Here is a 24,873-nt window from a genome sequence, read left to right as displayed (position 1 = left end):
TCAGTAATGTTGTACTCTCTCCAAACCACTACTGGTCGTCGAACTGTACAAGGCTGTCCTGCAGCTGGCTGTGCCGTTTGGTGTCGAGGCCAGAAATGTCATCAAAACAGTCGCTCGCATGCGCTGGCATTGTGCTAGCATCGAACAATTGCTTTCTCCCCTGCGTCGCATTTCGGCAATCCCATCCGCTTCTTCTCATTCAGATGCCTCAAATTGAATTCCAAAGGTGCGTGGCGTCTGGCTAGTTGCTGGTGCGGCGATAAGAAGATCCGTCGCCTGGTTTTCAAATCTAATATCAAAATAGTTATGCGGGCATTCGTCTGGACTGTTTTTTGTCTTGTTTTTGTTCCCAGCCGTCACCGTCGCCGACATATCGACCCAGTTTCCTGATGGTTTTGGCGCGATGGTAAACTTCTGAATCTCGGTACAGCACGAAATTTAAATGAAACAAGCCTGTAACTTTTTTTCGGATTTTCGGCCCTGTTTGGGGCTATTGGTGGGTAATGGGTGGAGTTAGAAAAAAGTTTAGGGTTGAAATTATTTGTGGGGGTTAGTAATGTACTTAGGCCTTAGGGTTAGGGTTTGGGATTAGGTATTTTTGAATACACCTGATTCTGGCCATTCAGGTCTTATTCCGACCGGTTTAGGGCTTCCGATATAGACGTTATAACGACTATTAGGTATTAGCCTGTTATGGTATTATTCCGAACTGTGCTTTATTGTTTCTTATTTCGGTCTTATGCCTGGAGTCCCCCTAAACTTCAACAAACTGTGAGTAAAATTAGCCGAAAAGTGCATTTTTTATGAGTACTTTGACCTCACAGTAACTTGTGGGTTGATTTAGATTCTACTCTCTTGCTCACTCCAGCGGCTAACCGACAGGATTGTTTTTAAACTGAAATGTCCGAAATGCTGGTCATAGCAGTCATAATGCGTAGCGTGTTACAGTAGCGGGTTTTGAGTTGAAACCAAGGCCCTTGGCCAAAAAACTTTATTTTTTTAAATTATCAAGCCTAATGACATGTTGCGCCGTGTGACTTCAAAACCCGTGCTTTTAATAAAAATTAGGCATCTACTACTATACTATAAATGTCTTTATTTGAGAAAATATGTGCGTCAAGCCTCCTTTTTAATTGCAGTTTGCTAATTTTAATCCAAAAACAACAACAGTTTATTAGGTATTAGTTGTTTTCTGTCGTCTCTCGTCTCGCTATGACGTAACTTTTTGACGTCATAATTAAAGTGTTTATGTCAGTTTTTTGTAAATTAAAAGTAACAACATATAATGATATTTATTGTACAACGAACAGCTGGCTTCTCATGATACAATAGTATAGTATTAATGTTGTCACCTCAAATTAATGAGTGTAAATTGATTAAATATGCCCACCAACTTAAAAGTTTAGAAACTCGTAAAATACTTTTACGAAATTATCCAACCCTACTCCGTTTGTAGAAAATCTTCGCAATAGAATATTAGTTTAGCGATGACTAAAAATTCGACCACGAACAAAGTCCAGCGGCTTTTTTGCAGTGCTGTCAACAACAAAATTCCAACTAAAAGGCTCTGACGTGTTTGATTTCTGTTTTTGTTTACAGCCCGTTACATCCGGGCCTTCTGTAGTGACGCGTTGTGATTGGTTACATGTGTTCATTCTCTCAGTGTGCATTTTCAAGATGGCCGCGCCCTGTGTGAAATGGAACCGAGTCGTAAATTCCAGCGGACCGATCCCAAGGCCCCGCCATGGACATAGGGCAGTGGCGATTAAGGAGCTTATGGTCGTATTCGGCGGTGGAAACGAAGGAATCGTCGACGAATTGCACGTTTACAACACAGGTAACATTATTGCGCAACTGCTCTGGCAATTTTGCTTTGTTTGTAAACACGGCCGATTTTTTTCGAGGCAATCTTCAAAGTTTCGTCGTTTATCTTTATTTTTTTAATGCTGAGCTCCAAAGTTGGTAAACAATTGTGGTTCTAATCCTTAAATACGCGTTGTAAATTTTTGTTGTTTATTTAAAATGCATTGCAGTATGTTTTTTGGGCGCTCTTTTACTTATGTACGTGAAAATTAAAAAAAAACTTTCTTCAAATGCCGCATACCACAACGCATATTGTTTGGGTTAGGATGCGGGTTAGCGTTTGGTTGAGGGTGGGTCAAGTTATTATTAATAATAAACATAATATTACTTGACTCACCCAAACGCTAACCCTAACCCAAACAATATGCGTTGTGGTATGCGGTATTATTTTGTTTTGTTTTTTGCATAACTTTTCACGTACATAAGTAAAAGAGCGCCATTTTTTGCATAAAGTGTTTTTGAGTTGATTAAATTGCCTATGTTTTTGTTAATTTAAAAGTTGGTATTTGTGTGAAGTGTAAATTAAATAACTTGTGTCTTCGTATTTAATTAAGTTTTAAATTTGTGTCAAAAACATGACATGCACGAGTTTTTTGGGCTCTGGTCTTATTGAAACGTATACCATTTTTTGCCTGGGGCTTGAGGTGTGAGTTTGGGTCCGGGTGAATAAAGAATTATTGATATATGTATTCTCCGACGTTTAATTCTTCCTTGCAATTTCTATTTTGAAAACTCCTTTTGTTAATACCAAAAAAATTGTCTATTCACTAGGCAGGCGATATAAACACCAAATCATATCACTGTCATGTATTTTGGCAAGCATTCCATATCCGATTTTTTTAATGAAGTGCAAACAATATTGCAAGACATTGACAAAAAATAGCTACAAACAATTTGGGATGTCCGATACTGGACATTTCAATGCGAAAGTTTGATTTAAATCCATATCCTATAAAAAATTTTAAAAATAATTTAATGTCGGATTGTCACCAATTCCACCTTGGTATCTGACAAGTGCCGTTGGTCATTCACACAAATGTTAGACTGGTAGTTGCTTTTGCCCCTTCTATACTGCTAAACTTTTAGTTCATATTGCTTATTTCTTATGACATTTTTCTTTATCAAACACTACAAAAATAGTCCCCTTGGGGGTAATGATCCTAAAGGTTGGGAACCACCGGTTTAAAAAATGTGCTTGAATTACAGTTACAAACCAGTGGTTTATTCCTGCTGTGCGGGGTGATATCCCTCCTGGCTGTGCAGCATATGGATTTGTTTGCGATGGAACTCGCCTTCTTGTTTTTGGCGGAATGATTGAATATGGAAGATATTCTGATGACCTTTATGAGCTGCAGGTACAGGCTGTACTATTTGTAATGTTTTAATTTTGAACAAATTAATGTGGTTTAGTATGTACATGTAAACATTCAGGTAATTCCAAATAGAGTTTGCACTTTTTTGGTTGGCCTAATTATTATGAAAGTTTGTTTCAATTTTCCACCAGAAAATTCATAATTATGATAATTATTTTGAATTAGATGTTTAATTATAAATCTAATCTTTCTGGTGGATAGTTTGAAAACCGAAAACAATGTGTGCTAGTTGTTCATTTTATGGTGGTATAATAAAATGCTTAATAACAATCTACACTACACTAAATGCCTTCATTGGCAGAAATCAGTCGTCCTTACCACAGCAAAGTTAGTTTAAAATAAAATGACTTGTTTATTACATTTTTAGAAAGTAAGTGCATTTATTCGTTGATTAATGGCTGTATTGGTTATTGACGTAAAGAAGTAAAACAAGTGAAAATACTTTAAATACAATGCTTGGTATTTTTATAAGCAGGGGGCCACGAACCATAAAAGGTTGAGAGCCACTGCACTAGCGCATAGCCCCTGGTCCAAAACCTTAATTCATTGACAGAAATCAGTCGTCCTTACCACAGCATTGCATGGCTTGGTCAAGAGAGCAACTAGCTTTGCCTTGCTTGCACAATAACCCTGATTGAGCCAACTGGTTTCTGTACACGTTTTCAAATGCATCTGTGCTATATATGTAGTGTATGCAGGGGCGTAGCGTGGGGGGGTATTTAGGAGTCTTGACACCCCCCCCCCCCTTTGAAAATCTCAGTAAACAATGATCACAAAAATAAAATCGTAATTGCTGCGATGTTACATCGGAAACATTGCACCTGGCAATGAAAACACGTCGGCCGCCTAATCAGGTCGGTGCTTATCGCCGTTAATCACCGCTTGTTATCGTTGTTTCATTTGTCATTTCGCCTGTCACCGACTCAAGTAATCTGAAACAGGCCTTTTAACGCATTTGTATTTTATCGGTAAAACGAACAGACTTCTCAACGACGTAGAGAAAACAGACGTGTAAACTAAAGCAATGTGGCCACGTTTCATACAATCGGCGAAACTAAACTACAAATATCACCAAAATTGTTGATAAGCAGTGTTAATTTTGCTGACAACGAAGTGCAACAGTTTGTGATTGACACGTCACAGAGCCTGTTCTGACACCACAATCTAATAATTTTCGTGCACAATTGAAATCACGTGCCAATCGGACGTGAATGAGTCAACGGAGTGTTGTACTTTTCAAACGTCAAATAGACAAATTTAAAGAGCCGTAAGCTCCTAATAATTGCCGTTTTTAGCGTCTAGAATACACGGAACGTAAAATTTTTCAAGCTCCGCCCGTACCCGCTAAGGGTGTTCATACGACGCACGTGTTCGCTTTTGCTGGACGTTAAGTGTTTCTGCTTATTTTTTATGACGTCATTATTCATTACAGTCAGACAGAAAATAGGGGAATTCCCTAAGATGAAATTGCGGGACACCCCCCTTTGAAATGGTCACGCTACGCGCCTGAGTGTATGTAAGAAATGTCCAATACTTTTTGGCAGAAATTATCCGATCGGATAACAATAAAGTCATTACTATGCTCTAACAAAACAAATTAAACTGTTTAAGGATAATTTTTGCGAGGTTTTCAGGCCAAAATTTTCTTTGGCATTAAAAACCATCAGTTGTTGATCTACTATTTTTAAGTAATTTAAACTTAGAAATTTATTCAATGAATGGCATCTCATGGCTGAAATGTCTGTATAAATTTGGTATCAGAATAGCGATACTACAACTTTACATCAGGTATAGGCTGTCATCCGCTATCGTTGGACATCCCTAGTGTATGCATTATCATTGGTCATTACGACTCTAGAGGACTTGATCACAGAATATGGACATTGTGTATACGAATGTTTCAGTAAAAGTAGGTCATCTATCTCTATGGTTTTGTAGGCTAGTCGATGGGAGTGGAAGAAACTGTCACCTCGCCCTCCCAACAATGGACCTCCTCCTTGTGCAAGATTGGGCCACACCTTTACCCTCATTTCGCACAAAGTCTTCCTGTTCGGAGGTTTGGCCAATGACAGCGATGACCCCAAAACTAATATTCCGAGGTGAGAAACATCTCCTTTGTTCTAAACCTTGCTTTGTTTGTTTTGTCAAGCTTTTTAATAGTGTATATATTGCCTCAGTAGTAAAAATACCTTTTAGTCAACAACTGCTTTTAATATTTGTGTGTGACTGCCATATTTAAGCGAGGTATTTCCAAACATTTTAAATTATTTTTTTGTATACATTTTTTTTAAAAGGATGAGGCCCATGCAATTAAAGCAGTTTGAAACACATAAACATCACTCATAAAACTGTTGAAAATTCGAAAATACAAACATAATAAAAGTAACTAATAGATACAAAAAATAGCCAAAATAGATAGCCAGAAAAAAAGCAGTAGATAGAAAGAAGTAGCAAAATTCATTAAAAACCTGTTCATTTTTTATTTGTCAGTTACCAACTTTTCAATGTGTTTCAGAATAGTAGATTTTTATTGTCTGACCCACTAAAAACTGATTTTTAAGCACAAATGTTCTACTAACCACATTTGAGAACCACCTCCTACATTATAGGCATTTCCAAATGCAGTAGAAAAAATATTATATTTGTTTATAAGTATTAACGTTTTTTAATTCGCAGGTATCTAAATGACTTGTACACCCTTGAGCTGCGCACAACAACCGGTGTGATTGGTTGGACAATCCCAGCCACCTATGGATCCCCACCACCCCCTAGGGAGTCCCACACCGCTGTTTCGTGGACCGACAGCTCTGGCAGCGAAAAGCTGGTGGTTTATGGTGGAATGAATGGATGCAGACTTGGTGATCTCTGGATATTGGACATAGGTAGGAATGATCTAATAAACAAACTCTTAACACACAAACTGCTTTGTGATTGATTTTCAAAAGTTTGTTTTTTCATCTCTATTTGTGTACATAAAGTCTTGAAATTGCCTTGTTTAATTGGATGCAAATAATCTGAAGACTTACAAACAATGTGAATTGTGTTTGTCTTGATTTTTGAAAAGGTGCCATAAAACAACCAACATTTTTTATGTAGTCCTTCTTTTTATTTTGAATATTTTTGTAATGCTTTTTTTTAATTATTTTCATGTGTACCGTAAACAACTCTTTTTTTCTTAAAGCACTAAAACAATTTTAGGATATTTTCATAATAACCTTTTTTTAAACCACCTGTATCGCAGAAATCATGTCCTGGAGCTGTCCAACTGCCTCTGCATTGTCGCCGTTGCCGCGCAGTTTGCACAGCGCCACTGCCATTGACGACCGTATGTATGTGTTCGGTGGCTGGGTGCCACTCGTCATAGACGATAGCAAAGTGGCAAGTCACGAAAAGGAGTGGAAATGCAGCGACACGCTGGCTTGCTACAATCTCAAAAAATCAGCCTGGGAAGCTTTATCTTTAGAGGTATTATTTGCTGCACTAATATATGACAATATTAAGCTGTGTGATGCAGAAGGCTGAGCAATTAGGCAATTTTGTACATTCAACATTTATCAGAAATTGTGTATTGGATTTTGTACTTGCATAATACATTTGTTTTTAATTTATGGGCAATTGCCCAAACGTGTATTGCCAGCAACTTTTACAATAATTGCCCTCCAGTAAAAGTCTAGTAATAATGATAAAACAACCAATTTTCCCTATAGGAAGTCACCAGTCAGGTGAGAGTGCTGATTGACAGCCTGCAAAATGCACTTGCATATAGAGTGGGTTATCGTGTTGTGAAATTATGCATTTCACGGAGTAAACCAGGTTAATACAGGATTCTGTGAAAAACAATCAGGATTTTATTATATAGAGATTTTCACAACCCACTATAATTACTGTGAACAAGAGCAGTTGTTTTTCATAACTCCGCAATATTCTGTTCGAGTATATAACATATGCCCGTTACAATGGTTAACTCAACTGCAATACACTTCCCCTGTACCATATTAAGTTGTGCAGGCCAAGTCTACTCTACATAATGCAAGTAGTTAGTTATCAGCTTGTCTTCAGGTTTACGATGAAACATGTCCTCGAGCGCGAGCTGGCCATTCTTCAGTCAACATCAACTCACGACTTTACTTGTGGAGTGGCAGGGATGGATACAGGAAAGCTTGGAATAACCAAGTATGCTGCAAGGACCTTTGGTTTCTTGAAACGAGTAAGTAAATAATAATTTTGAGGGATTTATATTGTTTGGTACCAACTTTATTTAAACATTATAAGACCTAGCTGCTTTGAAATAATTTGTCAAGACCACACAATAAATTCCTTTTGAAATCTTTGCATTGAAAGTTCTTAATCCTAATTTGTTTATAAACATAACTATTTTTGTTGATTTTAGTAATCATTTTATGCAGAATAAGTGATTTGTCTTGTATGCTTACAAATGCTAATAACTAAATAGGTTTTCTTAATTTACAATTTTGTTATTACCTGTCTCCGTTTTTGAAAAGCAATTTATAGTTTATTATTCATTTGCCTTGAGTTTGACTGACATATACCTATCATTTTCCAGAGAAACCACCTGCCCCGTCTCGTGTACAACTGGTCAGAGCCTCGACTACCACCTTAGAAGTATCCTGGGGTAGCGTGGCGATCGCTGATGCGTACTTGCTGCAAGTTCAAAAATATGAGATCACCCCTAAACCAATCCCAGCATCAACTGCAGTTACCGCCACTTGTAAGCTATTTCTAAGTTTCAATACTCTATATTGCTTTTACGGCGGTTATAAGCTGCACAAACCAGTTCTAGGTAAAAAATATCAAGCCTTAGATAAAGCCTATAATGGCAAAAGCGATTAATCTATATAAACAATAGTTTATTTTAAAAATCCCCAACCCATAGAAGGTATATAGCATAGTTGGGAAATTTGCTCTGATCAACATGTTTCCACGGTAATTATCACTTAAATAATTTGTATTGCCACACGCTTTTGCGACTCTTTTTGTTTTTTGTTTTTTTACTAACAACTTAATTGTTGTGTCAGTTCCAGCGGTTCCCAACTGTGGTCTGTACAGCAGTTTCAGAGGGCCCGCAAGGAGAATTAATCTTCAAGTTTTTGAACATTAGGCTTTAGCAAATGTTTTTAAACATTGGTCTATGTTTTAAACTTTATCTGTCATCATTATTGTGTTTAGTTATGCTTTATTATTCAATCGTATAGTTGTTTTATGATGTCTCTTGTGACATCATGAAGCATCTATTATGTTGTACCACCTGCTATCAGCGAATCGTTCGCATTAGTTAGAAATTGTTACAAATAGAAAGAAATCGTGACTGCAGTAGTGTACTACAAGAAACATGGCTCAAGTGACATTTGAAGTTTTATAGGACTGCACCAGTCAAAATGTTGCTGTTGGTTCCTAATTAGTTTGATTTGTATAATGATGGTATGATGACGTTTTTCAGTGGGAGCACCAGTATCGAACCTTGTAAACACTACACCACGCCTCTCCACCTCACAAACCCACATGGAAGGCATTACTGCCCTGGCTGCTGCAGCTGCTGCCAAGATCAAACTGCCAGAAAAAAGGTAGGCAAAGTTGTTGATCCCAAAAACTCAGTAAAGCTAATTTCATCATTTGGCATAGGGTTGTGGTGGTAGATCACAGGATTTTTTTAACTCAACACAAGACTATTAGTATACTTTTTGCTATTTAACAAGGTTAAGTTAAAAGTAATATTGGGCGTGTGCCTGTAGTTTAAACATGATCTCTAATCTCATTGTTCTGTCCATTTTAGTAACATACCCTTTTCCGGAAGTGACAAGACAGCATCCATTTTGCCAGCCAACCTCTCTGTAAGTGATTACTTGCAAGCACATAACCTAGTAATTAATCAAGTGCCTCCGATATCCAATTTTCATAAATCATCATATCCTGATAATGTTCAAGTCAGATAAACGATAGTTTTTTCTACTTGAGAAGCCGTATGTCTGTACCTACGAATATTTCCTTCAAATTTTATGAAAAAAATTACTACCTTAAATCACTCAGTACTATGTACCGAACTCAATTACACTACCATATGTTGTGTGATTGAACTATCCCTGTATGTCAGTTTCCATTGCTGTGAGAATAAGTCAACCAACTTTATGATAGTGGTAAAATTATTGTCTTTAAAATTTGATATATCAACCATTAACCTTATATAATATTTTAACTGCCAATTTACCAGGTGGTGTCAAAGAGCAGTCCCCAACTTACCTTCATCAAATCTTCAACAGCTGTCACCCATCCCAGACAACTTATTACTATGACTAAAGGTGTTATAAAATGTATAATCAGAGCATGTTACATAATTATTGAACTAAGCTATGTAAGTAAACTAAGCATTACATTATACATGTATAATGCGCTGGAAATTTAAAATTATTTACATATAGAACCTGATGTGTAACATGCTTATTTGTCTGTATACAGCTACATTCACACCATCTCAAATCAAGAATGCACAAAAAACTAATAACCTTTAATATGTCTAGGTCCAGTAACCCAAGTAGTAACTACTGTGATTGGGGGAGTCACCAAAACAATCACCTTGGTCAAGACGTCTGGTCCAAAGGTAAGTTCTTGTGATGTGGACGTGCAAACCTTTATTTGTTAAACCTTTATTGGTTATTAATGATATAGAATTGTTGATATTAGTGTAACTCGAAATAAAAAATAAAAATGCCTTTTTTTCACTCGGCTAAAAAACGATAAATGAGGTATTGTATTGTAAATTTGTAATAGAGGATATGAAATGGATTGCCAAATTTTCGTATTGTAAAATTACCTTAGCATTTATACTGCCTGCGTCACACATAGACACCAACTTGGGTGCTCACTGCTCAATTATCTATTTATCTGTAAATACTGAATATTTTTATTTCTTTCGCACGATTTTGGCTCCTATTCTCGCATATAAATTAAAACAATAACCAAATGTGTATGTAGCATTTTGACGAAATTAATCTTTTTGCCATACTTATTTTAATATTCAATATAAATATTCGGCAGAAAGAGCAAAATAAAAGCTTTTTTCCCATAATGCCTTTTCAATGCTAAACTTATCTTTATCTTTAAACGCCTCTGTAGCTTTACGAGTTACCAAATTTAAAACAATACATATTAACAGTGCATAATGAAAGTGAAACAATGTTTTTTTATTTAGTAATCTTTAAATTAAGCCAAACAAGTGTCCCTACTAGCTTCCCAAAAGCGAAAAATAAAAATCCTAAACAATCCCTTTTCCTAGTTGAACGATTTCCTACGAAAAATACCTTGAATTTTATGTATAACAATGACTTAGTGGCCTGATGACCAAATAATATTATCTTTTCATATCAAAGTCATTAAAAGCTTTACGACTTTGCCCTAGATAAAGTCACCCAGTGTTCTACAAAAAGGCTACCAAAGTTGTAATATGCTTTGTCAAGCCTTATGACTTTGGCCTAGATAAAATCACCCAAGGTTCTACAAAAAGTCCTTAGTAAAAGGCGAATCATTTTTGTTTTACTTATCTAGACCAGCGGATCTGTGGTAAAACTGGTCTCCAGCGGTGGAGCTGCCACCAACAAGCCTATTTCCATAATGACAACGCAAACTGGCGGCGTCACTGGTCAGGGGTCCATCATCAAGACAATCCCGCTCATCAACAAAACTGGTGGCAGTGCTCCCAAGATTGTCTCACTCTCCACTAAGGTTTTGACCAGCGGAACTTCGACCAAACTCATCTCCACAGCGCAACAGGTAACTCCTGGCCTGCTATTTACCACTATTAAGGAGTGTCCGATGTTTTGTCATTTAACCTTACGTCGATACCGTGCATATTGGAACAAGCAAGGTATTTTTCTCCGATCCTACATTTAATGACGTCATTACTATAAACAAAATTGACGAATTTTTTTATTGTCAAAAAAACGCGAATTCTTTAATCAGTGTTGATGGCAGCAAATGAAACAACAATTACACGCATTGGTGTTAAACCTAGTCGGTTATCCTTCATCAGCCATTAGGATATACATGCACTTTAGATGTCTGTAAAAAACGTGTAGTGTAACATTACACTCGAAAAAAAATGCTCCAATTTTTCCTTTTTTTTCTTCCAGGGAGTCAAGTTAATTTCCACCGGGCCTGGAATGCAAAGAATAATTGTGGCTTCCAAACCTAAACCGGTTGAAGCGGCACCTGCAGCAGTTTCAGGTTGGTAAAGTTACTTTAAAAAAAATTGTCACAAATGCTTGCGTGTTCAGTTCAATACAGCGAAACCCATTTATTTTAGTTTTACTCTATTTTATTATTTTTTAGTTATAGAAATGTATTGTCACTTAGTGCAAGATAAGTATCTAATGAATGGCAACATTGTGCATTGTATTTATAAGTACATTAACATGTCAGTAGCAATAGCGGCAAGTCAATTGTGGGGCCCGCATGAGTAATAGTTAATGATAAGTCAATTTACCTTTATTACAAAATTTAAGGCAAAAATATTACGAAAAAAACGACATAACTCTGCAAAAAAACATAAAACACTTTCAAACTTAGTTTTTGTCCGAACCTCGCTATCGCACTCTAACAACAATAGCTTCTCCAATTCCAGTCGTTGCCAATGCTCAAGCCCCCGGCGCGACTGCCGTTGCCCCGGCCCCCGTAACGACCCCCGAAGCCGCCCAAAGCAGCGACCCCACTACCCCTGTAACTACTACTACGCCTGTTGATGCCGAAGTCAAACTTGCCGAGGCAACGACAGCCAGTTCTCCAACGCCTGCCGTCACCACGGACGCCCCGGCCGAAAATTCACATGCTCAAAATGACGTCACTCCTACTTCGAGGTAAATTTAAACGCTTTTTCTGAAAAACAATTTTTGTATTATTGTGTTTGACTTTGGCTAATTGTATGATTGTTCTTGCGGACTCGCTTAGTGCAATCTGAAAACTTGCTCTGTGGTAATTGATGCATTGGTTTGAAAATTATAGCAAGAATTACAATATCAACACAGTACCCTAGAATCGATACCGTCCGATACTGGAGTACGAAATTGACATTCCATTTGGCATCGCTTTGGATCCGATCCGATCTTGTTAAACACTTTGAAAACATAGGTTAAGCTTGAGCACTGTAGTTTAAATCCTCTTTTTGTGACAGTGCTGCCCCAGAGGTAGACAAGGCACCAGTGGAAGAGCCCAAGCAAACCGAAGCTAAGGAAGCAGCCAGCACCCCGAAAACCCCCGAAAAAACTCCGGAGACGGAAGGAACGAAACCTGAAGTTCCTGCAGATTCGAACCAGCCCGAAGCTAAACCTATGGATACAACCCCCGAAAGTGAAAGGTAAAATAATACACATTTATTTTCATGCATATTAAGATTAAGATGTGCAATCAGATCTAATTGCATTGCACCCAACTTCCATTTAATCGCTTTTATGTATTAGCAAAACCTTCGGACGATCCAGTTAAACACGTAAGTTAAGGTACATTATTTTCATTATATGAAATTCAGTCGAAGAACGGCTGACATAATGGAGAACATCGGAGACCTTTTTTCTTTTAAACACCGAATTTCTACTTTGAGACGTCAAATTTCTTCTCAAAAATTACTTGACTTTTCTTAATCCTGTGAAGAAATCAATTTTTTGTTATAATTGAAGTGTTTTTAATGCAATCTCTGGTTGTCTAAAACGGTTGGAATAAAAACTTTTAGGAAAGCAACGGTGTTTTATTTTGGTGGGCAAAGAGGTTACGCGCATCAAATATGGCGCTTGTTGTGTACAGTAACGTGTGGTGCAATATGCAAGAGAGACTTTACGGGGTTAAAGCACTTCACCTCAACAACGTTGTTTCACCGTGTTACATAAAGTTGCGCTTTACTAGAAGCGTTTTTAGCGGGCCGATCCGAAATCTGTGCAAAAAGATCGCGCTAAAAGTGATGTTCGTACTCACGCAATCGCACAAACCGGAACCGTCGCTCTGCCAACTGAGCTATGCAGGCTAAAAGAAGCAACAAACATGACACCATTGCCTGCTCCATCATGTTTGTAATACAACTTCAATTGGAGGTGGTCTACAGCAGTACTTCTTAAACTTTTTTTATTTTTGTTCACCCCTAGCATCTATCTCCAGATTTCATTCACTCTTGTGAAAATAATTAGAATTTGTTTTGTTTTTGGAAATTCTCACCTGTTCACTAAACAGGTTGAACATCCGAAATATCCGCCCTGCTCGCAAGCTATCATCCATTTCTGACTGTTCACCCTTATTCCCCCCTTTTGGTTGGTTCACCCCTGCAAAAATTTTATTCACCCGACTGAGAAACACTGGTCTAAAATTATGCAGAGTGGGGCGAATAGGAAAGAGTAGGAAATCTTGGTGTATAATTAAAAAAAGAAATGAATGTTTAGGAAAATGGTTCACTAAAAACAAACGCTTTTGCGACTTTTCCTTCATAGTATTTAGACGCATTTCAGTTCTACATTTGTTGGATCAAAAACACCAGGTTTCTTAAAGTTAAATATACTTGTTTTATGACGTCAATTATTATGACGCCGTCTAAAACATTCCATGCCGACTCTGGTCCACGCAAACCAAAAACATTTTTTAGGTTGCGGCGTTACAAAAAAGTTTCTGCCTTTAGATCTCGCACTAATCAACGATAAAATAGCTTACACTACTCAGTAATCAATTATTTGGTTTCAGTGACTTTTCAAACCAAATTTCAATATACAAATCCCATCAAAGAAAGAGTTTCAATCAACTTATCAATCCTTCCCAGCCAGTCTTCGACTTAACCAGCTCCTGTGTTTTAGTATCCAACAACCAGGCAATGTTTCGCCACCTCACGAGACGACAGAAACGAACCAGAGTGCGTCAACCGTGACGGCCACAGCTGATAGCAACCAGTCCACCTCGACTACGCCATCTGGCGGCGGCGAAACAAGCTCTCCTGTCGATGGTGAAACGACGCAAAACGCCGATCAGCAAGATGTGCCCACGTCAACGTCCGACGCCCCAATGTATGTTAAGTTAGAGTAGCATAATGCTTACAGCAGGGATGTCCAACCCGTGGCTCACCACTTATTCTCACTTTCAGTAGCCTTTATTTAAAACAAGTGTTTTTACTATTATCAAAACGCGTAGAACTCGCAGTGTTTGTAGGCCCAATCTTATATTTTTTAAGACTATAATCGAGTCTCATGTCGCATTTCAACATCCGTCGAGCACTTTAGTATACCATTATTGCTAAGCAAGATTGGTGTTTTTTTAAATGTGTGTTTTTGCGGACCTTTTTAAGGAAATATATCAGCCCAAAGGTGTGTTACCATGACATGATAGGCATGTAAACGCGAAGACCAATATTTACTTGCATATTTACGCACGAGTTCACTCTCAAAGAGCGGGTGACTATAAGTTAAGATGTTTTATGACGTCAAGATATGCGTAACTTATGACGTCACCCATTTAATAGGTTTTGTCGCCTATCGAATTTTTTTAAAGTGGCAATGCGGCCTAATCTGCTAAAAGGTTAGACATCCCTGGCTTAGGTTGTAGTAGGACGTAATAAGAATATCAAAGCCCATAGACAAGTAGGTATCATTTTGAACACCATGATATTGAAAATGAATAAACAGCTATTCGAAACGTTCGAAATGATACTTACTTCTGTATGGGCTTTGATCTTCTTATTACGTCTTACTACAATTCTTATTATATGTTAGGTTGGTTTGATGAAGTGATGATCACATATGAGTGCAGCGACTCTGATCTAACCCTTCTAAACATGTCCGATAATATCGGATCGGAGCTGTAAGCCTGTAACACGATATTAAGTAGTAGTACTCATTCAAACTAGGGTGGTATCGGTGCCCGCCGATTCAGATACCGAACGCATATTGGAGTTTCAGCCATGGTTTGTGATCCAATGCAGCGATTTTAGCTTGCAAAATTTAGTTAAGAACGTTTCAATTTAATCTATTTTGCTAGTTTAAGCATTGTAATGACGTATTTCACTAACCAACTGGTCGGATCGCTAAACTTTTTGCATAAAATATTGGATATCGGTATCGTGATGAAATGTCTGATAGGCCAGCTAAAAAAAAACTAGCCTGTGATGAGGTTCGAACTCACAACCTCAACCATACCGGGACCGTCGCTCCGCCGACTGAGCTATACAGGCTCTAAACGGGAGCAAGTTTGATATTAGTAAACTATTTTTCAAGACTCGACTTTTTATGACCAACTGTTTTAGCAAGCCTTCTGCATTTCAGGGACGTTGACGTTCCACACGAAACGCTCACCACAAACCAGACGAACAGCACAAGCACTGTGTCGGCCGGCGAGAGGTCATCTTCCGCCACCAGCACCACCACCTCCCTTCCTCCGGTCGCCATGGCAACCGACAGCGCCTCGGCTCCAGAAGAGGCCAAGTCCTTAGAGCAGGAGAAAAAAGACGCGGAACCCAAAGAAGAGCCGAAGACCCCTTCGATCAAAGAGGAAGATCAAGAGAAGGATGTTGGATCTGTTGCTGGGGGTGATTCTGGCATCTCCAATCCTCCACCAGCTCTTCCTGCCTCCGTCCTCCCCAAGCCGGAGCACGTATGGCATGACGTGGCAATCGTCAAGGCGACCAACATCACAGTGAGCCAGTACCTGGAGAAGATCGTCACAACTGGAGAGGTGGACGCCTTGGATGTTGTAAACATTCCCGACCAGGTGGGGGCAACGTTTCGGTTGTTTTTATGGATGTCCGATAATATCGGATCGGAGCCGATATACGCCGTCAAATGTTAGTATCAGTACTCATCCGATACTAGGGTAGGTGTCAGTGCCGATCCGATACTAGGGTAGGTGTCAGTGCCGATCCGATACTAGGGTAGGTGTCAGTGCCGATCCGATACTAGGGTAGGTGTCAGTGCCGATCCGATACTAGGGTAGGTGTCAGTGCCGATCCGATACTAGGGTAGGTGTCAGTGCCGATCCGATACTAGGGTAGGTGTCAGTGCCGATCCGATACTAGGGTAGGTGTCAGTGCCGATCCGATACTATTAAATTTATAAATCAGCAATTATTTGCGACGAAGCGCAACAATTTTTAACTTTTAAAAAGTGAACAAAAAATACTTCGCTAAACTTTAACTATAACAATTTTTTTCTTTTTAACAAATAAAATAACCTGCTCTATGATTGTTTTGCAAAAACCTGGTCCCTAAGATCAAAGCTGCTAAGCCCCAAACCCTAAAAATTTAGGTTGCTAGGTTGGTTAAAAACAACCAGACTCCGATTCCAGGAACACAAACCGAATCCCGATTCCGACTCCAGCAAAAACAGACCGACTCTGTAGCCTTGTCTAAAAATACCTCCCCATAAAAAAACACCTAGTATACAATTAAAAACTTTCCTTCGCAGAACGCCGGCCTTAAAAAGGTTCCACTCGACCCTGGCACCGCTTACAAGTTCCGCGTGGCCGCCATCAACGAGTGCGGGCGGGGGCCCTTTTCCGAGGTTTCGGCCTTCAAGACCTGCCTGCCGGGATTCCCCGGCGCCCCGTCGGCCATTAAGATCAGCAAAACTCTGGAGGGGGCGTCCATTTCCTGGGAACCCCCCAGCAGCACCAACGGCACCATCATCGAGTACTCGGTCTACCTCGCCGTCAAAAGCGCCCATGCGCGCCAGAACCCATCTAACATGCAGTTTGTAAGGTGAGCCGCATTACAACATAGGTTGTGGTTTCAGAACTGCACCATTTTTAATACACGTGTGTTTTGTAACGAACCCCTAACATGCAGTTTGTAAGGTGAGGCCGCATTTCGAGGATTCCGTTTTTGATTTAAGTCAAAAAACTGGCGAAGAACATGGGTTCTTGTTTGAGAAATCTAGCACTTTTTAGTGTCGTGTGTTTTTTATCGCACCCGCCAACATTCTGCTGGTAAGGTTGGTCGCCCTTTGTAGATGCCATTGTTTATACCTGAACCATATTTTACGCACTAATGTTTTCTGTGTTTAAGCCCAAAACTTATGACCGGAACTGAATAAACATTAGACTTAGATTATGGACCTAATAGGCTCTTTACAAAACGAGACAATCATTATAGTTAAAATTTTTATTCCATATAGCCGATTAAATAACCTATTTTTTATCCATATTTCCTCCCCAATTCCTCCTTAGAAAAAATTTCCTCCTCAAATTAAAAAATCCTCCCTATGTGAGCCAAGTGGCTCTTTGTGAACCACTGGTGTAGTGCAAAATTTCCAATCCTGCGCTCTTCTCTTTACAGGGTTTACCTCGGCCAGTTTCCGCGCTGTGTCGTGCTCCACTCGCACCTCGCCTCGGCTCACATCGACTGCACCACCAAGCCCGCCATCATCTTTCGCATCGCAGCTAAGAACCAGAAGGGGTACGGCCCGGCCACACAAGTCCGGTGGCTGCAAGGTGCTCATTTCGATGTTATGTTTGTGCTTTTTTAATCCAGGTGTAAATGCCACCACACTGCACAAGATGAGCCAAATTTAGCCGAATGAGTTGATCTCCGATGCTCAAGCAAGGCAGGCTAGAAAATCAAAAAGCCCTGTGATTTGAACTCACGATCTCCGGCCATACCGGGACTGTCGCTCTACCAATTTAACTACACTAGCTCAGATGGGTGCGAGTCGAGAAACAACCATGACGCCAATGCTTGCTGCATTCTGTTAGTACAAATAACTTCAGGGGATCTACATTGCCACAGCACATCCGAGTCAATGTATGATACATACACATTACACATTACACATGCGTGTACGACAATTGTGATTTAGGACTTCTTCAGTCGCTTTTTGACCAACGATGGCGTCAACGAAAATGTTAACATCATGGTCATCCTTTATATTAGGGTTGTTTAAAAAACACTTTTTTCCTGTTTAGTGTGGAACCCCCTGGAATTGTTAGGTTTCGTCTAAAAAACCCACATGAGCACGTTTGGTTCAGTATTGACCGTGCTACGTCAATTTAAAAACTCGTATTTGTGTGAAAAATTTTTGAAAAAATAATTTGTTCTCCCCCTAAAAATATTTTTTTTCACTTTTTTGCAATACTTGCAATGGAATAGCTATAAATAAACCTGTTTCACAGTTTTGAACAACCCTACTGCATATGTAGTTGCCGCGTTGAATAAGTTACACATGTTACTTTGGTATAAGTTTGTATAATTGTAACAGATAAAGACTTTACGATAAAACTGGATTAACACCTGTATTGTTATGTTAATCCAGTTTTTACAATGTCGTCATGCTTGCAAGATCATTAATGACTCGGGTAACAATCAATTTGCCTAATGTTGCGTCGGATTGGCGTCCTTGATCAATGATTATATTGCTTTGGCAATTTGAGAATTAGATCACCACTGCTACTGTTGTTTTATATCTGCACCCGTAGTGCAGTGGTTCTTAATTATTTTAATAGACGGCAAAGTAAGTCAATATTATATTGTTCTTATCAGTTATGAAATGCATATAGCGTACATTCTAGTCGTGTATGCTTACCTAAATGCCTATGTTTTTTGGCATACGAATCGGTTATTTTCAAAAATTACAAAACTTTTCGCGGTCGACTTGAGAATCTCTTGAGACACACAGTTTGAAAATCACTGTATTGTACACTTAGTCATTTATTTTTCCAAATCTAATAACCTAATTTTCCCCATAGGGCAAAATAAAAATCATAATGTTGGACAAATCCTTGTGAACTGTTCTAGAAAACGCATGCTTTATACCGGGTAAATATACCTCAGCAAATTACTTTATTTTATAATTTTTTAGACGCTTCAAAGGTTGACACACAGAGACAAGCTTTCAAGCGAGGCGCTATTGCAGACAGGTAAATATTAACCTCGCCAATTCAACTTTACGCCAACTTACCTCATCCTATAAGCAGTATTTATTGATATTTTTATGAGTTAATTTGCCGAAATAGTTCGATTTCAGGTAGCCAATCTATCAAAACACAAAATTTACTACATTGAATCCTGTCTGAAAGATTAAGTACTCTCGTGTAAAATTAGTAATAAAGTCTGTTTTATGAAGGTCACACACTAAAAAAAGCTAATTACGAAGAAACAAACTTTCTCTTATCATTACAAATTTGATTAACATTTGAACACATTTAGCGTAACAAACAAAAAGGCCAAGGTGGACGTCTAGCCGTCAAAAGAATCTACTACGTCAAAAGAGAGGATTTCTTAAAGCGTCGCTCCCCGTCGCCACCTAACCATATATTTTGCCGGCCGCTTTGTGACGTGAGATGTCGCCCGAGAGCAGGAGGCGGTAAAACGATGGTTGTTTGGTGTATAAGCGACGACCGACAAGACTCATTGCATACTTTTTAATAAAATTTATTTTGTTTTTGTTTGTTCAGGGATCGCTTGCCTTCGTTTTTCGCCAAACGCGCAAAATGCTTTCAATTACAAGTTTTCAATTTTTTTTTTGATACAGCCAAAGTTTAAAAGTTTTTTAATCTTGAATTTTTGCATCGATCTATATATACAATTTATTCACTCGAGCGAGCCCATTTAGCCCCGTTTTCAGCGAAAACCCAGTTGCTTCACCTCGGCTATTTATTGACCCTTTATTAGGAAGACATTTGTAAGTAAAACTGCGCGAAAAAAATGTACGAGATTTTACGAAAAATCAAACGATTTTTGTTCTCATCTCGCTTCTGTTACTATCTGCGCCAAACCCCTTATTTAGCAGTGAATAAAATATTCCTTCTGCAGTAAGCAACGGTTAGGAGCCCATTCGCCACGATTTTCTCATCATTTATTCCAGCTTTTTTCACTCGTATCATTGTATATTAGAATTTGCGCGCTGTGCTGCCACCTTGCGGCCGGCGCTAGCGCCACTTACGCACATTTTGTTGCGCGCGGCATCGGCATTTTCAATACACGTGTACAGAGAACTTTCGACTGCTGAGTTTGAGTCAGAAGAGATAAGTTCTACAAAGAATGATCTGCATGACCGATTAACTGACTTTTCATTTCAAACTCCGATATTTTGTACAAAAAGTCGCGGATCCGCACCAAGCTTTCTCTGCCGCTATTATCCCTTGCTACGGATGTGATACGACCAGTGACGTGCGGTAAGGTTCCTAGATGGTGAGGCACAATTTTTTTCGAGTCACGTTTTTCTTTAACAACCACAACACAAACACGGTATAGTACTAATAAAAAAAAAGTTTGAGCTTTTGCCATTCTATTAACTGCGTATCGAACAGAAATAAATGTGCTAGCAAACCGTTTCGAGAAGCAACTGACTGAGTTTTAGCGCAATACTCCATTCAGAGACCAAGAAGAACATGACTAAATAGTAGTAACACTGCATTAATATAACAAAAATAATATTGACTACATCGTTTATGACGTAACTGTGCATGGCGATTGAAGGTTTTGCATGCCTGTGATCGACTGTTGTGGGCTACTGCTCATAAATGCTACAAAAGAAATTGTTATTAAGAGTACAATATTTATAAATTATTTGGTGGGGGTCCATGGCTCCCCTGGCTACGCCCATGACATCCACACAGTCACTATTTTTTTTATCAATCTCCTTGAAAGTTGCGTGTCATTTTTTTGTCCAGTCGTCTGATGCAAAACTTTTAAATTTGCACAGGTCTGCCTTTATTTATGAATTCAACTTTAGAGCTTTACACTACAAGAAGTCAATGTACACGCACTATGCGGGAACTCAAGAATTCAAGCTGGACAAAGAAAGGTTTCATAGCTTGGGCGTCACAATTGAGGCATGCCTCAAATCATAGCTTAATTGTTCATCATGTTTTCCGAGAGAATTCGCAAAAGAAAAAGGCACGCCTAATGCAATACATAGAACTTTTTTGATCTGAACAGAGTCACGGCTTGGCGCTGCCTCACTTTGCGTATTTCAACGATTTTGACCACGTGAACGCTTGATATGAATAACGCAACAGAAATAGAAGAAAAAATAAAGCACGCTTTAGGTATATACGGTCCAGTTATACAAAATAACCAGCTAAAATTTACCAAAAAAAAAACACTCAAGTGTATATATTTTGCCCTGCAGCACATGCAGTAATTTTATCTTAAACTCGTGCTTATTGCAGTGCACATGTCGACTGCGAAAACACGCCACGTTTTGCAAAAGTGCAAGAGTCACTAAATAATACTCTGATACTCTGGCCAAAGACTGTTTTGTCTTTTCAAGCTCCTGGAAAATTAACCCCAAAATCTTGTGACTACTGCTTTTATTTATTAAAGGTATTTGATTTCATTTGAAAAAAAAATGCAGTCAAAGCTTTCAAAAGACTAAAATTGCCGGAGTCATGCAAATATCTAGCGCATCGTGACAGTATATGAAAATAGATTCTTGACTGATGCATATGGGTGGCCTTAGCTAACCACAGTATAGTGCTTAACTTCTAAGCGAAATGTTGGCGAACGACCAACTTTACTCCGGGAATATATCGATCAGTGTCACATCAAAAGTGGTCCTTGCTCGCAAAAGCAAGATTGCTTATTTTTGATTTAACGTACATTCTTGATTTTAAAAGGGAACGTTGAATAGAATTAACTGGTTGAATTCCACACTAAAATCACGCTTTAACGTAAAGCTTCTCCCGTTTTTTTGTGAAGTAAAACTTTCAAAAGGTCTTTTCGTACATGTATTTTGACGAATTTGTTTTCAGAAAGCCAATAAGTTCCCTATCAGAAAACCAATGTAACCAGTAAGTTAGTTTTTGTTTGCCATATCAAAAATAGGCCTCTTATTTGTTGAAATACAGTATACGGTTTATGCGAGCCAACTTTGCCTTTCAGTTGGTTAACATTTGGAATGTCTGATAGAGAACTGTGCCTGGCATTGTTTGGGGTGTAAGGAAGGGGAATAAATTCGCTGTTGTTCGAATCAAAGCTATTACGATGGCCGGACGAGTTGGTATAGTAAAGCGTATGAAAAATATAAAGCAGTTGATGCACGGCCGACCCCTATACTTTTTATATTAATGCAAAGCTCTTTACGCATAGTGCTATTTTGGTTTTCTAGTCTGTTTTGACCTACTCTAATTAAATATTTCCAGCTAATACCATTGCCTGAAATATAACGTCACGCTGTTATCCAAATTGTGACAGTGTCTTTGAACAATTGTATGCTTAAACACAAATTCTTGATCCGGCACTTCCACGTACCAAAGCAATTAAATTATCTTTTATTCGTGGGGTCCGTTTTTATCCGTGCAAAACTCCGGCAAAATTGGTCAATTTATTCAGAAGCTATGCTTCTTTTGAGTTGACCTTTTCAGCAGAGACATGACCCACAAGGAAACCTTTCATTTGCTACCCTGAATATCAAAAAGGCTATCCTATAAACTCAGAAAATGGGATGTACTGTATTCATTGAAAGGGGTCTGTTTTTCCCCACCTTCCCCTAATCTTTGCTCAAAATATCGGGTGAAGTATACGACATAAAATTCGAAGTACTTAAATTAATAATTAAAGGAGAATAGCGTCCAGGCTATCGCACAAACAAATTGTACTTTCTTCAGGCACCATTAGAGGAAATTTATTTTAAAACCGCTAATTTCTCACTTACGTACCAGCCAATTTCACACCGATGCGTAACCTGTTAAATGAATTTTATGAAAGTTATTTTAGCCGACTTTAAACTTTGATTGCATTCAAACTCAAAAGTTTGAATGAGGAGAACTTTGAAAGCCTGAATGAGGGAAATTATAAGGTAAACAATTTTGGTTTAAACATTTAAATGCTCGCTTAGTAACGCCACACACCGACCATTAGCCTTGTTTATACTTGTTCACACTTACACAGATAATAATAAAGCGCGGTATTTTAGATCTACCACTCCCGATATTTCAACAAACATCGCGACCAGGAACTTTCCCGCAAAGCAAAGCGCAGTTAATTTGTTACGAATTTCTGCCACCCGCCGCCCACGCCGCCTTCCAAACGTGACTCACAAGCGCGTGACGTCATGTTGACGTCACGTTTAGCCAGCTTGACGCGCTGCGGCGGGCCGGCTTTCGAGTTGTGTCCAGATGTCCTCGGCCGTGCTTTGGCGACTTCAAAAGCCCGCTGCCTGCGTGGTCGTTCGAATTAATGCCTAATGTTGCTTTTTAAATTAACGCTTTCTACGCCTGACGGTGACAAGACAGCTTTTCTGATGCCGACTCATTGTTATGGCATGCCACTTTTCTTTAATTCCGTCTTGTCTCTGGAACCTTGTAGTTTTTAGACGGCGGAGAAATTAGCGACCGCCGCGAATGAAATAGCGATTTTGGTTTGCGTTTAGCCGAGTAGTAGCGTATGACTGATGTTCTTAGCGGAACGACTGAAAACTTGCTTAACCAAACGCATGAAATTGTCCAGAAATGATTCCACTAAATCCATCAATTTTGACCATCATGGAACCAGTAATCCTAAGAGACCTGGGCTTTTTGTAAAATGGTGCGCACAAAGGCTATCTGCAATTAAAATAGACAAATATAATTTTGGCACATGATATCGTGAAAACAACTTATATTTTCTACCGGTACAGCATACCGGCAATTAATATTGTACCGTAACGCCAACGTTCACCACTTGTTTTGGCTGCAATGTGTTAAATGTGGAGTTCTCGAATATTTGTGACGAACTAGGATTGGTTAGGCCTTAAGCCAGCAGCTAGTTCTTTAACTTTTTCATCACGCACCCCTAAATCTTTTTTTTGGTTCACATCTACCAGAGTCGGCATGAAATGTTTCAGAGATGACGTCATAAAACAAATAGATTTGTCGTTTCCGGTCAAATTCATGCGAAAATCGAGTCTAAATTCAAATAAGAGACCAAACGTGTATTTTTAATTAATCTCCTTTTTTGGATAAAGTCATAACATTTTGAATTATTCTTTCATTCTAAGGTTTTATTCTTAAAGGTTTAATTGAGTCTTCATAGACCCCTAAAATAGTCTACGTACCCACCTCAAGGAGTTCACGGACCCGGGTTAGAAACCACTGCCTTATAACGTACATTTTACGTTTTACTTAAACGATATATCAGAAATAACGTTCATATAAATTGCAACAGTCTTATGGTCAAGCATTGGGGACATTTGTTAAACAAACGATTACGTCAATGTGATACCAAATGTATCAAGAAAGATGAAAGTTACGGTCAAGTGACACTGAATTAAAGGTTCATAACTAGCTCTGGCCTAGCCTAAATTTTTAATGAAAATTCACTCTATATTTTATTGTTTTTGTAAGTTTGGTTAACCCGCCTTGGACGATTTAAACCAGGTTTCTTTAACCCTTGGGTCACGAGCCAAAATTATCGCCATTTTATTTGGTTGTGTCACCGACGGCAATATAGTTCACATAGTTTCGGTAAAGATATTTCTAAAAAATATTTCTCCCACTTTTAGTAAATTGCCAAAGTAATATGACATGGCTCATATAAATCAAATTTGAACAAGTACCAGTTTAAACATTAGGCTAATGAGGCTATGTAGCCCTAAGCCCTGGAAAAATTCGGCCGCCAGTAAACAATTTACATTTTTTTGTTAAATTTTTTTTTAATTTTTTATGTATGTATTTTTTAAGCTTCGCTGGTAAATAC

At 38.6% G+C, this 24,873-nt stretch overlaps 1 protein-coding gene across 1 annotated transcript; it reads left to right on the top strand.

Moving 5' to 3' along the window:
- Nucleotides 1–1,677: 1,677 nt before the first annotated feature.
- On the top strand, nt 1,678–20,152 carry LOC146146934 (host cell factor 2-like). Its single transcript, XM_083387290.1, has 21 exons — nt 1,678–1,837; nt 3,070–3,218; nt 5,175–5,335; nt 5,913–6,118; nt 6,478–6,701; nt 7,296–7,443; nt 7,801–7,965; nt 8,695–8,818; nt 9,028–9,085; nt 9,463–9,550; nt 9,770–9,849; nt 10,794–11,018; nt 11,378–11,471; nt 11,869–12,100; nt 12,415–12,597; nt 14,072–14,278; nt 15,530–15,974; nt 16,667–16,959; nt 17,536–17,690; nt 19,055–19,112; nt 19,402–20,152. The coding sequence occupies exons 1-21, from the start codon at nt 1,678–1,680 to the stop codon at nt 19,433–19,435; spliced, it is 3,489 nt and encodes a 1,162-aa protein (XP_083243416.1). The 3' UTR covers nt 19,436–20,152.
- The last annotated feature ends 4,721 nt before the right edge of the window (nt 20,153–24,873 follow it).

Source organism: Ascidiella aspersa, chromosome 4 (assembly GCF_963924565.1).
Source record: "Ascidiella aspersa chromosome 4, kaAscAspe10.2, whole genome shotgun sequence".
NCBI classification, from domain to species: Eukaryota; Metazoa; Chordata; class Ascidiacea; order Phlebobranchia; family Ascidiidae; genus Ascidiella; species Ascidiella aspersa.
Note: the sequence above shows the minus strand (reverse complement) of the source record. Positions and strands in the feature narration are given on the sequence as shown.